At 37.8% G+C, this 15,992-nt stretch overlaps 1 protein-coding gene across 2 annotated transcripts in view; it reads left to right on the top strand.

Moving 5' to 3' along the window:
• The window catches only part of LOC136269401 (BLOC-3 complex member HPS1-like), a 150,460-nt gene that overhangs the window by 121,015 nt on the left and 13,453 nt on the right, over positions 1-15,992 (top strand). Inside the window, exons 17-22 of one of the 2 annotated variants that reach the window (XM_066064951.1) lie at positions 2,369-2,441; positions 2,487-2,605; positions 3,423-3,519; positions 3,567-3,635; positions 6,560-6,685; positions 13,554-13,633. In XM_066064951.1, the coding sequence (XP_065921023.1) occupies positions 2,369-2,441; positions 2,487-2,605; positions 3,423-3,519; positions 3,567-3,635; positions 6,560-6,685; positions 13,554-13,633 (564 nt within the window). The remainder of the gene's footprint in view (positions 1-2,368; positions 2,442-2,486; positions 2,606-3,422; positions 3,520-3,566; positions 3,636-6,559; positions 6,686-13,553; positions 13,634-15,992) is intronic. The other variant, XM_066064952.1, reaches the window with a different exon arrangement.

Raw genomic sequence — 15,992 nt, forward strand, 5'->3', positions numbered from 1 at the left:
AGGAGTTAAAACCAGGCATAGTTACCTCATTACACCCACCCAAAGCTTGTTATTTGGAATGCAGAATTGTATTTTCGTATGTCTGTCAGAAAATGTTTACCATCACTATCTATACCTTCATACAGGTGCTCTAAGAGTGGCTATGGTCGAGGGAATGGTTGCAGTTGGACATTACCTTTCAAGCAACAAAGGGATTCTGTTTCTACAGGAAATTTCAAAGCGCCACAATGTACACATTCTGTACTAAGTGTGCGTACATCAGTAGTGCTAAAAATATTATGTGGCTGGTAATAAAGCCCTCTAAAGGTGGGGTGTATGCTTGCATGTACCTGTTGTCTTTGTGCGTTCTCTATCTGCTGCTTCCTTGCGGGGTTTTGTGGATCAGCCCTAGCCAGCTGGTGCTGTAGTTGATCATGTCGTCTTTCCTCCTGCCTTGTAGCTGGATCTTCATGTGCCAGGTGATGCACAGCTGCATATCTTTCTCATTCTTCTTGTCGTAATTCAGGATTCTGGTGCCGTTGACGGTGAGCAACTGCATCTCTCCTGTTGTTATTGTTGTCTTATTTCTGGGTTTTGGCGTGATTCACGATGGACAGCTGTATTTCTCTGTTGTTCTTCTTGTCGTAGTTCAGGTTTGTTCTGGTACCATTGACGGTGAGCAGCTGTATTTTTCTGTTGTTGCTGTTGTCTTACTTCAGGATTTTGGCAAGCTTCACAATGAGTAGCTGCATCTAGTTGTCTTGTAAGTCTTGACTGCTGCAGCTGGTATCTCTACTGAAATCCATCTGGTATCGAAGAAAAGCCTCTTTCTCTCTTCTTTTGTCTGTTATCTGGATCTTGTCTGTGTCTGCATTTGTCGTTTTGCTTGAGAAGCATGGAATGATGCAGAGGATCGCTTCAACTTTGGCATTTTCAAAATCTTAGCCTCACGTGTGTAAAATTTGCTGATGTTAGTCATGTGCATAAAAGTGTGTACTAAAAACCTCTCATAAGTGGAAAAAAAGTGGCTGGTGTGAGCAAGATTAGAACCCAGGACCACTGGTTTATCAGTCGCTTGCACAAATGACTGAGTTGTTAGGTTGCGGTTCACAATGGAATTTAGGGTGAGTTTTCCTCTATACCAATGCCTTCAATACTGTATAGAAAACAAACAAGCACGTAGCGATTTGTAACAACAAACTTGGAGTTGCCAGATGATGAGCGCTTAATTTCGTTAAAGTCCCGTGCTGATATTTGCTTTGGTTGTCGAGTTAGTGGCATTTATACGAAGCAGACAGACGGATAGACAGACAGCTTTTCATCTTTATTGTATATAGATATTACATGTATAGCAGTTTAGAAGCAGTAGGTTGGAACCTCTACAAATTTGGCGGTATGGGGCCTAACACTCTGTGTCATCATACAGTGTGATAGTAGCTGTATAGTAGGGACCACAAAGGAGTAGGTGTGGCCCACAAAATAATATCACCCAAAAACAGCCTCAATTTCCCCTGACGATGATGAGGCAGTATTGGTTAGGTAAAACTAACGAACCATAATGGATACTTCACTTTTCAGACGATAATTGGGGCATGCGTTGCCATTTCAGATGTGGTATACGTCGGTTCACCAGTCATAATAATTGTTTACAAAACAAGTTAACAAACAATTACACAGAATAATTTGGAATTTTTAACTAGAGTAGGGACCATAGCACATCGATAAAAAGTACTGGAACAAGTACGATATTAAATCACAGTAAAACAATAAGAAGTGTTATATCCCTACTGTGCATTTCCATTATGGTATCATGAGCACAGTAGGGATATAACACTTCTTATTGTTTTACTGTGATTTAATATCGTACACTACTCCAACAACTTGTTTCAGTACTTTTTATCGATGTGCTATGGTCCCTACTCTAGTTGAAAATTCCAAATTTTTGTACTTGTTCAATATAAGGAGCCATATCACATCTTTGAACTGGATGTGCATCCAAACCATTTGCTAAGGCAATATGGAAGTTAAACCTCAATTGGTCTGTTTGAACACCCACGCTAAAGTGATATATATCATAGACAATTTTTTTCTGGTGGATGAATAACAAACTAGTTTGTCAGATAGTAGCAGTTTTTCCATAATATCATATAACAATGGTTTTATAAGGCACGTGGATGTAATTTATGTAAAATTAGTTTCAAGCTCATTCTTGTAGAATCTTAGGTAACATTTATTTCCTAACTATTTTTAGTTGTGTAGTCATATGGATAAAGATTTGGTAGTTTAGCAATTGTTTGCAGCCATTGGAATTGCCACTAGAATGGTTTATGCATTTTAAGAGTTGAAGACTGTTACATACCATTGAATGTCATGTGTACTGTCACTGTAGGGTCACTACTATAGCTAGTAACCTGGTGGCTCAGATCCACCAGTTGTTTAAAGCACTCTTCTTCATTCCTAAAGTGAGTCAATGTTGCCTAGTAATAATTATATGAATACTGTTGCAGCCACAAGAGTATGATACTAAACAAGTGGTGAACAGGCTCATCTCAATATGGTACCCACTATGCCGAGATTATGGTGACTTTCTCTCTATCAAGTCAGACACTAATATTCCTATCATTAGGTATGTTTGTATGTAAAGTATTTCTTGTGCAGTTGAGAAAGGGTTGCTATATATGTGCTAGGAGTTTTAGAAGCTCATTTGAAATTTGCAGTTATATTGTACTGCCCACGCGCAACGTCGCGAATGCTTGAATGCATGCGATTGCGTGTGATAAAAACTTGCTAAAAAGGGGTGTGACAGCTGTTTCACTTGTGAGTCTTCATCTGTCATTCCAGGGACGAAAACAAGTGAGTGAAATGGCTGCCACACCTCATTTTTGGTGATTTGTGCAGTCGCGTGCATTTGAACACTCGCGACGTTGCGTGCAGGTGTGTACCATTAAGTTTCAGCATTACTAAGTTCAGAGTGTTACAAGTGCAGACATTCATGGGCTGTATTTGCAATCCTCATGTCTCTAACTTGGGTGTCATCCTGACTTGGGTGTTACCCTTGACCAGCCTGATATTGTAGTATATTGGGATCAATCTTGATATATTAGGATCAGTCCTGATATTCTTGAAATCAATCCATCAATCCTGATATTGGGACCAAATTGTGATTTAATCATGATATTGGGATCTATCTTGCTATTGGAATCAATTATGATATCAAGATCAATCCTGAAATTGATATCATTCCTAATATTGGGATCAATCCTGATATTGGAGTCTTTGAATCAATCCTGATGTTGGTCTTGATGTTACGATCAATCCGGATATTGAAATCAATCTTAATATTGTGATCAATGTATAATGATCAATTGCTATAATAGAACAGTCCTTAGTCAGTTCTGTTGTTGAGGTCATTGGTCACTGTCACCTTAATTATTTTGCTGTAGTTACTCCAACAGATATCCAGGGCTGGTTCACTTCATTATGGTGGATCGTACTCACAATGAAATCATTGCCCCTACTGTCAGCAAACAAGGAGACACAGTGAGCTTACATTGATTACTAAACCATCTGTAATCTGACCTCTTTAGCCTCTTGAATATGTCAATACTGTCTCAAATGAATTAAATATTTCTCCAGGAACTTTTCTACACCAAAAGGTTTGTGGCTGTTTGAGTGTGTGTGTGTGGGTGCGTGCGTGCGTGTGTGCGTGCGTGCGTGTGTGCGTGTGTGCGTGCGTGTGCATGTGTGTGTGTGTGTGTGTGTGTGTGGTGTGTGTGTGGTGTGTGTGTGTGTTACAGGTTTTCGTTTTAGTTTAGTTTTAGTACCAGTAGGAAAAAACATTTTAGTTTTAGTTTAGTTTTAGTAAACTTATAATAAAAACTTTTAGTTTTAGTTTAGTAAACTACTAGTGTAAATGTAATTTAGTTTGGTTTATGTTTAGTAAATAAAGGAAATTGAGTTTTAGTTTTTAGTAAAATTCATTTAAAGCTTTTAGTTTTAGTTTAGTATAGTACACTAAAAGTAATTTATGCTCATTAAAATAGGCTTTAGTTTTAGTTTAAGTAAACTAAAACAATACTATTATTTTAGTATCAGCTATTACTTCACTGCACTGTTACATAACTAGCTTAAAGAGTCTAAGAAACTGGTAAACAATTAAGCTACCTGTTTAAATGTACTAAACCAGACTTTCACATTTTCGTGATTGTGTAATCAAATTACTGATACACGAGTATGATATTGGTATCGCGATACAGTCAGAGTATTGTGATATTTCGATATGGATCACACATCAAATAAGAAGCAGCTACATATATGCACTTTATCAATGTGTAAAGTTCTCAAAAATGGACTCATATATATTCTCTTTAAATTCAAGACTCTGACATTTGTTCCCTAAGTCCCCTGCTCATAAAGTGTCAATTTTAGTCTAGAGTTGGGTAATTACTAAAATAACTAAAATAATTATTTTACAGTACTGTTGCTTCAAATTTATGAGTTATTATGTATCTAATCCAAAACAGCCAAGCTGTGAAAAAAGAGTGCGGCTCCCAAAAAGCCTTGGTGAAAAAAGATGTGAAATCCAGTTGGCAGCCAAGAAATGGCTGTGATGTGGTAGGTAGGTAAAAGGCAAAAATATTAATAACAATAGTTCAGGTGAATATGTGTAGTGTTGCACCGATAATCGGTTGAATTATTGGTAACAGCCAATATTAGCTAGTATTACAAATATTGATATTGGTTACGAAGTGAAAATATTTTGCTGATTAACCGAAACCCACAATCAATCATTACTGATGGGAATGAACAGGTGAACGGTGAATGTAGCCATAAGTGGTACAACATTTATTTGCTGTAACTGTTTTATAACTGTTTAGGCTTGTTTCTTTGTGAAGCATACAGGGTGATTTGTAGCTGAACTCTCTACAGGGTGTATATAGCTGAACTCTTCTGGCTGGGTGACCTGTTTGTAGCTAAACGCTTTACAGGTGACTTGTGTCTAGCTGATCTCTGTACAGGGTAGCTTGTTTGTAGTCCACAGGGTGATTTGTTTGTAGCTGAGCTCTCTACAGGGTGATTTGTTTGTAGCTGAACACTTTTACTGGGTCAGCTGAACTCTCTACTGGGTGACCTGATTTTAGCTGAACTCTCTACAGTTGACTTGTTTGTAGCTGATCTCTCTACAGGGAGACTTGTTTGTAACTGAATCCTCTAGAGAGCGTGACTTATTTGTAGCTGAATATTCTACTGGTTATATGTAGTTGAATTCTTTACAAGGTGACTGTTTGTAGCTGAAATCTCCACAGGGTTGAATTGTTTGTAGCTGAACACTCCTCTACTGGGTGATTTGTTTGCGATGAACTCTCTACCGGGTGACTTGTTTGTTACTAAATTCTCTACAGGGTGACTTGTTGCAAAGCTGAACTCTCTACGTAGTGACTTGTTATGCAGCTGAACACTTTAATAGAATAATTTACCTGAATGCTGTAATAGGGTGACTACTGTGCTATTAGAGGTATCTTAATCGCGCACTTGCTACACATAGTTTGATTTTGTAACTCACTCCGATTCTTCTGTACTATTGCAAAGATTTTCTATGATGATTATTCCATCTACATACTGGTTTTTAGCTCACTGTTCTTAGTAATTTGTCCCCATGGTAGGCATGAAAACTAATAGATTTTTATTCGCGAAACTTGATCGTGTAATTGTGACACAGGTTGGGTTTTGTGTCATATCTCCATGGTCTTTATCTTGATTCCCTTCAAACCATTAAAAGATACTTCTATGATGGTTACTCCATCTACATAGCAATTTTCAACTCATTCCTTCAAGAGGTACTTCCAAAGTTTGATCGTATTTTAATGCAAATAATTGGTCATAACTCACAGGTTGCTTATCAGATTCTCACCAGACTCTGTACTAAGATCTGCTTTAATGAAACCTTTTTTCAGCTTGATCACATTATGCATTTGTGTTTTATGGCAGATTTTGCAAAGTGTGTGAAAAGAAGTAGAAGGGGGAAAAAAACTGAAACTTTGGCCACTCTTATCTCAAAAATGTCTGGGGCGATCTGTATGTAGACTCTTGTACCTGGTGGGCACTTCTGTAGCAAATTTGGTTCCAATTGGATAAGAGATCACAGAGCTACATATGCATGAAAATCACGTTTTCTTTCTTCCTGTCAATATACTCACGGTGTGGAGTGCTGACTTCTTAGTCTGCACAACACTACTGTGTGTCTTGATATTACTCAGAAGGTAGTAATCAACAATACTGTGGTATACTGCATTAAAGTGTTACATGTTTTGGTAAGAACAGCCTCAAACTCCTAGACTACAGCTGCACTTTGCAGCACCAGGGTCATGAACACTATCCTGAAAATGAAGCAGTTTTACAATCCTTCTCAGCCTGTTTAGGCATTAGTTGTGAGGATAGTACATTCTAAAATGAATTATTTTAAGATAAAATGAATTATTTTTAAGAGTGCTTGTTTTGTCGTCGTGTGAAATGTCAGCGCACTAGTTTGTTGAGTTAAACTTTAACCAAAACAGTTTGCATTGCTGATGCTGATATACAGGTTTGGAATATGGTATTGAGGTCACAAAGATATTTCATGCTTGGCTATACCAGTCAGACATGGCTAGATGAATATTTCTTCTACTCTTACTACCTTTGGTTGTCTGTGCCTGTTGGAAATCGTGAGGTAAGCGGTTGTGTACATTTTGTGTTTGAATAACTGTATTATTTAAATTGTGTATGTATCAATATAACTACCAATTATTCTAAGAGAAATGTCAATTAAATTAACTAAACAAATGGGTTATACCAATGCAATCTCAGTGCTAGAGATACATAAATGAATTTGTGACCAGATTTGCAAAAGGTACTGTTTGCACATAAAACTAAATGCATTCTTAGTCACAAACAGTTATGGTACATGTCAAAATAAAAGTAGCATTTTGTAATTATGTTGTATCTTTTTTACAATTGTGAAATGCCCATAATCCCCCATGTTTACGATTGTCCTTCTAGTGTAATAGCAAAGTTGCATGATTACATCCCGCATTATTGGACACACCCATTTATGGTATCCAGTGTTGGGAGTAACGCGTTACATAAGTAACGCGTTACGTAATATTATTACCATTCTTGGTAACTAAGTAATATAACGAAATACACTATAAAACCTAGTAATATAATGCAAATTACTTCACTCACAACTATAACGCGTTGCATAGTAACGAATATTACGTAATAATATTACTTTTAATGTAGCGAAGTAACTGTAACGTGTATTATTACTAGTCAAGCTACTGTTTTAATAATAACATTATAACAATCTAAATAGCAAACCAGGTAGCTAACGACTTGGTAACTACTTATGGAGCAAATTAAACACCTAGACATAACAAAGTTAACGGTGGCAGTAACGAAATTATCAACTATCCCTGCAATTCACCTCAAAATAATCATATTCAAACTAATGAATCTAAGTTACTGATCATCCAGGAAATGGTTTTATAATCTCTGTCACATGGCTAGCTACACACACGTGACAGTTATTTGAGACACGCGTACATTGTTTACTCCTTGGTTTACTCCACGTGGCTGACGATTTTCGACAATGGCAGAGGAGCTACAAGATTCTGACGATGGTGATGACAGTGCAAGTGTAGAGGAGGGAAAGAAAGCAACGCTCTATATACCAATGGAGGCTTAGGCACTACTTCACCGTGGTGGAAGAAGGTGACAAAAACATGCGAGTTCGGTGTAGGTTGTGTGCACCAAGTAAGAAAACACTCTCTAGCGTCCGTAACATTACTTCAAACCTTAGGAAGCATTTAAATACAGTACACAAAGCTACACGACTAGTGCCATTGACAACAGAGAACGAAATTAGGAAATGAAAATCGGTCGGTGATGATGATGAACCACAAAGCCAGACAAAGAGGCAGTGCACACTGTTAGTGATGAGCTCTTCAATTAATCCTTCAAGGCTGCGAGGTTTCGTTGCTGAATATATTATTGAAGGTGTGTTGCCAATATCAACAATTGAGTCTCCAGCTTTTCATAAATTGGTGTGTGGTGTATCTTCAAGCAATGTGCAACTGCCCAGCAGAAAGTCTATCACTACGTTCTTGGACAAGACTTATGACTCTATGATAGTGAAAGTGAAGGGTACATTGGAAACGATGGGAAGAGTATGCACAACTGCAGATGTGTGGTCAGCTAACAGAAGAAGTTACCTAGGGATTGGATAGATCCCCGTACATTAAAATGCCACAAAGCTGCTATTGCTTGTGCACGAGTCATGGGTCGTCACACATACAATGTTATTGCAGCTAAAATTGAAAGTGTCCATGAGTCCTTCGGGCTTTCTGGTAAAGTATGTTCCACAGTTACTGACAACGGGTCTAATTTTGTCAAAGCCTTTACCACTTATGCGCTACCAGTTCTAGATGTTCCAGTATCATCAGATACTGAAGACAACATTGAGCTTGAAGAAGAAGTGACTTTTGTAGATGTAGCAGAGTTGATGGTGCCTGATCAAGTAGATGCACAAGATAATTCAACACAAATTGATTATGAATTACCACCTCACCAGAGATGTGCAGCTCACACTCTCAACTTAGTTGCCAGCACTGATGTAAACAAATTCTTTTCATCATCTCCAGCATCTAGGAGCTTATACAGAAGCGCTTTTAGTAAATGCATGGCTCTTTGGAACAAGGCCAGCCGGTCGACTGTTGCTTCAGATCAACTGCAAGAAAAGCTGAAAAGAAAGCTTTTAGTTCCTTGTCCGACTCGTTGGAACTCTTATTATGATGCCATAGAAAGAGTGGTTGAGAATTCCTTTGCAGATCTGAATGATTTATGTGCTAAACTTGTTTTACGTGGCTTTAATGAGAGAGAGATCATGTTTTTGAAAGAATACTGCACTGTACTGAAGCCACTGTCGCGAGGATTGGATATACTCCAAGGTGAAGATAACTGTTACTATGGCACTTTGCTGCCAACACTGGAAACCATAATTAAGAAAATGAAGACAAAGAAGTCTGAGCTTTCACCAACAATAGTTGGACTTGTTGATTCCATAGATAGTGCAATCAGGCAACGTTTTAGTGCGCTATTTGGCAGCCATGATGTAATCGTTGCAGCTGTAACTTCACCAAAGTTTAAACTGAGATGGGTAGAAGCCCAGGAGAGAAAAGATCGGTACAAACAAATACTGCTTGATGAAATGTGTCTTTTTAGAAATGAGGAAATTCAGGTGGTAGAGGTCAGCTCAGAATCCCAAGAAAAAAGGAAAAAGAAGACAGATTTCTATGACTTTGACAGCGATGATGAAACTTCCACCAACAATGTAGATGCTGAAGCAAATGGATACTTAAGTGATGCAAAAAAGCTTGAATGCTTACAAAAATATCCAGCTGTAAAGGAAGTTTTTAAAAAATACAACACAACACTTCCCTCGAGTGCTCCAGTGGAGCGACTCTTCAGCATGGGAGCGCTTGTATTAACACCAAAACGAAATTGATTAACGGATGCACAGTTTGAGAGACTTCTGCTCATGAGATTCAACAAAGACTTTATTGACTTGAGTAACTAACTAGCCATAGTGACTTAGCAGTGACTAGGAATATGCAACTCTGTTGTGTAAGTGATTTATTTCTAAACAGGTATTTGTAAATCATTGAACGTCGTTATGTCAATAATGAACTTTATGAACTTTTCATTGTTTTTGGGCTACTAACAAAAGTAATATAATATGTAATATTATTACAGTTACTTTATTTTATGGGTAATATGTAACTGTAACTAAATAGTTCAGTTGCAAGTAATATGTAATATGTAACTAGTTACTTTTAAAAGGTAACTTGCCCAACACTGATGGTATCACGTAAAATAACAATTCCATAGAAATGTATTGAAACTTATTACAGGCATGCACTTACAGAGCCACTATTACTACATTCTACTGTATATTCCAATAAAATTTTGTATGGATGTAGCCAAGTCTTTAGGCTAGTTTGCCATGAAAACCACTTATGAATAGCTTCAATGAAATGGGACTTATGGTAGTTGATAATTGGGGTAAGGCAACTGCATCAGCGATTGGCACTGACAGGCACAACAGCCGTTATCCAATATCTACAGTGCCAAAACACTTCAACTAAAGACAACAAACCATTAGATATGCTTTAGAATCCCAGCAGGTAGTGAGGGCATGTGCCGAATGTTCCTTCTTATCAGCTTTGAGCAAAAAAGCAAGTTCTGTCACTAAGAATAAGAGTGATATCCGAGTACGAAGAATGTACCCATGGCCCTTAGTCTTACAGACAAGTTTCTTTAATGGTTCTTATTGATCTTGTAGCATTGTTTTCCCTGCTATCAACTATTATAAGCCTGGTTTAGTTGTAGCGATTCGCAAGAAGTTTTCACGATGAAGTAGTCTAATGACTTGGCTATATATATCCACACAAACTTTTATTGAAATATGTACACTGTTTATAAAGTGAAGTGCTATGGTAGCACCTCTAGGTACTATTTTTTGACTGAAGCAGTCAAAATTTAGTACTTTGAGGTGCTACCATAGCATTTATAGGTGCTACCATAGCACATCAGCTTTAACAGTTTAGTAATAATGGTTCTGGCAGTGCACGCCTGTAGTAATTTTTAATACATTTCTATGGAGTTCCGTTTTCGTGATACCACATGTGGGTGTGCTCCTTAGTGCATGATGCAATCATGCAATTTTGCTATTACAAATATGTACGTGATTCATAATATACTTATCTACATAGCTAGCTACGTAATTATTTGTTGCATGGTGGCTCATGTGTGTAACTACGTAATTTGCATTCACTGACTGCTATTTACTGTGGCTGTATTCTTTTATTCTTCTGCAGGTTACTATGTACGCTCACTACTCTAGTACTTGACTTCATGGACCTTGTCAATGTTTTTTCGTTATGTTTACAAACTGACGTATCTGCCTTTTAGGTACTGACTGTGGTATAGACTGCAGCTAGTTACGTGTATGTGTGTAGCTATACATATGTACATGGCCTGGTAGCTACCTCAGTCTTTGTAACATGCAGCTTGCTAGTTTCAATAAATGGATGTATAACCAGGGAAAATCCGAGGGGATTCTCTGGATTTTGTAAGGATTATTACACAACATGCACTAGCTATTGCTCATATTATCATAATACAATAAATACAGTATTATAAAATCTCTGCATTTGCATAAAAAATTGCTATGTATAATGTGTTTCTGAAGATAGCAGATCAGTGGCTGCAGTGGCGAATTTAGTAGACATATGTTTTTGAAGATAGTGATTAGCAGCTGCATTGTGGTGACCTGTGGAGGAAACAAAATGCTTAAATTAGGTACATAGCTAGCTGTAGTTCATACAATATACAGCTGACACACAGAGAAAGAGACGTGCATACATAGCTGTGAACAGGCTTAGTCTTTGTGTGTAACGTGCAATCTAGCTGTGTATGAACTCGTCTTTTATGATGATTGCGTATATATAAAGGCATTGTAATTGCGAAAATGAGCTACTCATAAATGTATTACACTTTTGCATAAAAACCGTAAACGTGGAATGGCACAATTACAAAATGTTGCTTTTTAAAGGCTTATTGTAGTTGATGATTTCTGCTGTTACTATCGAGATACTCTAATAGAGCAGTTGCAATTTTAGTGTCAATTTTAGTGTCATTAATAATGTTACTTATTTTGGTTTAGCACACTTTACCATCAAACGGGTTTTATCTCAGATACACTAACTAATTTTTATATGCTTTGGAAAACATACACTTGTTAGCTAATTGCTATCAAAAACGCTCCCAAATTCAAGCCAGGAGTCAAAAGATGAGTCTTAGAAAGTGTATGTCTTTCATGTCTTTCATTTATCCAGCTATACCAAACAAAGTTGTGCAAATGGATATAACTTGTGTACTAGAGTTCCATGCTTCTCCTCTTAGTGGAATAAACACTCTTTATCTTTAAAACTTCTTGTCGCCCTCCACTGACAGCGTCTCCTAGATCTGCCTATGTCTATCACTCTGCTGGGTCTGCTTTCTCTTCCTGTGTTTGTGGAGCCCTGTAAATCCACTGGTGATGATTTGAGGGTTCGGTGCGACTCTGGCTTTGCTGGAACAGCTGTTGTATAGACTTGGCCAGACAGCAGCAGCAGTTTGCTGGATCCTTTATAGGGCTGTTATGAGTGCTCTCAGTAGACAGTAGCCTTCATGGGCTTCAAACAGAACCTCTTAACTTTAGTCATATTTTCCCTCCATTTTTGGTCCTATAAATTGCCTCCTGTCCACCTCCCTCACTCACCACCATTAATGTACTACCTGTAATATTAATACTGGATTTTAAGTGCTCAAATTTTGTTAAGTACTAATGTACTCTACCTACACAATACATAGATGCCTATAATTAGCTCCATTCGTAGTGAAAATTTGGTGGGCACCAGCTTCAGCCGTTGGCAAGTTACGATCAATTGAATACTATTTTCACCATATTGTACATGTGTAAACAGTACTTTTTCACAAATCGGGTCACATTTTGCTTGTACTCGGGTTAACTCTTAAAGGCACATATAGGCAAATACGCATGGGTGTAAACAAAGTACTGTAACTTTTAAAATGTATTTCCTATGGCTACACAATTTACTCTGTTGTATTTGTGATGTAATTAGGGATTAAAGTAGTATCTAGGGTTTATGTGTAAACAGTACTTTTTCACAAATCGGGTCACATTTTGCTTGTACTCGGGTTAACTCTTAAAGGCACATATAGGCAAATACGCGTGGCTGTAAACAAAGTACTGTAACTTTTAAAATGTATTTCCTATGGCTACACAATTTACTCTGTTGTATTTGTGATGTAATTAGGGATTAAAGTAGTATCTAGGGTTTTTTCCTTGCACTAAAGTATGAAGCTAAAACTTGCTGTGTAAACAACTTTTCATTAAATAAGCACGCAAACCCTTTACTTACCTTTATAAAATGATCCATATCTTGATGGCGGTTGCTCCTATCAACTTGCAATACAAGCCATTCTTTTTTCCATCAAATTTTGAGTCAGGCCATATGAGAGTCATGTGATTAAATCCGCAATCAAGTTAAACACATAGTAAGAAGTTTGAATCATGGATAATGTGAGTTGCCATAGTTCTTTGTTTCATTACGTCTCTACTGTCACAGTGTTTATTTAGCCTTTCCCATGTAGCCCAGTGAATAAACTTTTGATCATTGTGTAGTTTTAGGCTAAAGGAGTTAAGCTACTCGCCATGTATGCCTGTGTTGTGTATCTCCAAAAGTTTTATGTGCCTTTAAGGGTTTAATCTATTAGAGCTTTTCTATTTAGAATGTGGAGCTATACTCTCCCCTAACTGAACAATCATTTTTATATTGTAATGGTCAGTTTTTTTTGGGATAACCTCTGCACTGTAATAGAGCATTTGTGTTGACTTCAGTTAGCCGAGAATAATGTCTGAGATTCTTGTGTGGTTATAAAATATGTGCTCATCTCTGTTTGTGCTGATTTAGGGTACAGATAAACTTATTCTTCCTAATAACTTACCAAAGCAGCACATTCCGCCTGGAGTCCTAACCAGTGATTGTTACAAGTGAGTTGAGAATTGTTTTAACTTTAAGTTATACTTATATGAATAATTAAATTCAATTTGATTCCTAGCTCCATTTTGGAAGGCTCCATTTCCATATCAGTATGTAATGAGCATAATTGCAGAATCTAACAGCCATTTTAGAGTTCACGTGATCCCCTATGACATCATAGTATGTATAAATACTACACGTCTTCTTACTTGCTTGGCTTTTATTTGGATGCAACAGCGAATTTTTTTTTGTGATGGTTTGTTGTATGTGATCGTGAGCAACACAGGAGACAACAAGAGTGAAGACTCTTGCTAAACTGCATGCGACTATACTTTCATTAAGAGTTGAAGGTGCTCAAAGAGTGGGTCTACAAGCATGGACACTAACTTCCTAGAGGCTGGTTCACTCCAGCTGCCAAGCATTCTGAGAGGCCTACAGGACTCCGGCAGCACTAACCTTTGCTCAAGTCAGACAGTGCAGAGAAAGTGCAGACTGACAAAGATCCAAAGAGGCAAACAACACTTTCACACAGAATTGGGCTCAGAGTAACTAGGGGTTATGCCAACCTGCCTTGGTGCCTTATCAGCTGTTGTCTGTATCATGTGTTTCAGTAGCAGGCAAGGATAGTGATGCTAACACCTTGGTGGAACATGCAACTTTCGTTTCTAGGAATGCTGGAGGATTATCTACAATTTCTTCCCAGCAGACCAGATCATGACTCTACTAGCAGGGCAGGTATTCATAATTGAGTTCCTCCGTTGATCGCATGGCCCATCTCAGGAATTCCTTTACATCACAAGCTTTTCTGGAGAAGCTTCAGAGTTACTCCTTCCATCCTGGAGAACTAAGATACACCACAGCTACAACTGCTTGTGCCCAAAATGGTTTTCTTGGTGTCAGCCAAGGAATAGCAATCCTGGATTTGTAGTGGATGTTGTGAATTTTCTTGCAGAGTTGTATGCACAGGACTACAAGTACCGTTCATTGAATTCACACCATTCAGCCATATCCTCAATTGTTAACAAGGTAGATGGTCATTAGGTGTGTCAGGGCACTGAAAGGAGCTTACCACCTCATCGCAGATATAATCATACAGTACAGTAGTGCTATATATTAGGGATCAGTTTTCTGGGCAGAAAATCATTCAAAAACCAGCTTCACAAAACCATCCTAAATCCTTGGTAACCAAGCCCAAAAGTGCCTTTAATATGACCCTAAGTGACTTCTAATAGATTGCTACAAAATGTAAAAGAATTTGACTAACTGCCTCCCTGCCTGCCTGCAGGGCCACCAAGAGGAGTTAGGGGGCCCAGGGCAAATTTAGAATGTGGGGTCCTTACAGGGTGTATAAACCATAATTTTCAATAAAGAACAACAGACAAAAAAGACAGTACAAGAACAAGCTTAGCTAACTAGCTGACTACAACTAAAAGCAAACTAGCTACTAACTAATAAGCTTATTATATTGACAGTTTTAGCATGCAAAACATGCAACCTAAGGGGGTCTGGGAGCATGTCCCCAGGAAAATTTTGAAAATTAGACTCTGTGATTGAATATGAGAGTGATTTACAAGAACAAGCTAACTTTACAACTAACAGCAAACCGCTAGCTACTAACTGATAAGCTTATGACAGTTTTAGCATGCGAAACATGCCAAGCCAGGGGATCTGAGGAGAATTCCCCTCCCCCCAGAAAATTTTGAAAATTAGACTCTGAGATTAAATATGAGAGTGATTTGTCACAGTATAATTATAATTTATTGGATTGTTTAATTAGGGTGATAGCTGTATTAGGGCATATCAAGTTTGAATTTTACAGCAAGCTTTCTGCCTAATACACATCATCTAGAAAATTTTTGTACCCTATGCCAGACTGATTGTTAACAATTACTATAACTGAATAGAGGTGTACCGATATGGGTTTTTGGCATGTACCGATATCCGATATTGATGCAACCAAAAGAAGCTGATAACCTATAGTCGATCCGATATTTGCATTAATATTTTAAGCAAACGAAAGAGTACATTTACCTACCCTACAACAGCATGTGCATGTATTCATTGCTATGCCTATACTCTGCATGTGGTGGTGGTATACAACTTGGGTTTCTATGCACAATCCAGACAATTAGGCATCCACAAATATTTTTATGTATACTCCCATGAAGCCTTAAACGGATATTTCTGCATTACTCCGCATTCTAATGGCTTGTGAGAAAGCTGGTACAGCAAGTTTTCTTGGTTATCCTGTGATCCTTCTTTTATTACAAAGGTACTCTATAACTGCTTCATTTGTAAAGACTGATAAGCTTTCCAGCAACAAACACTAGAATCGTGTGTATTTATATGGCTTCTCATAGCGTGGAGCTT

Source organism: Dysidea avara, chromosome 10 (assembly GCF_963678975.1).
Source record: "Dysidea avara chromosome 10, odDysAvar1.4, whole genome shotgun sequence".
NCBI classification, from domain to species: Eukaryota; Metazoa; Porifera; class Demospongiae; order Dictyoceratida; family Dysideidae; genus Dysidea; species Dysidea avara.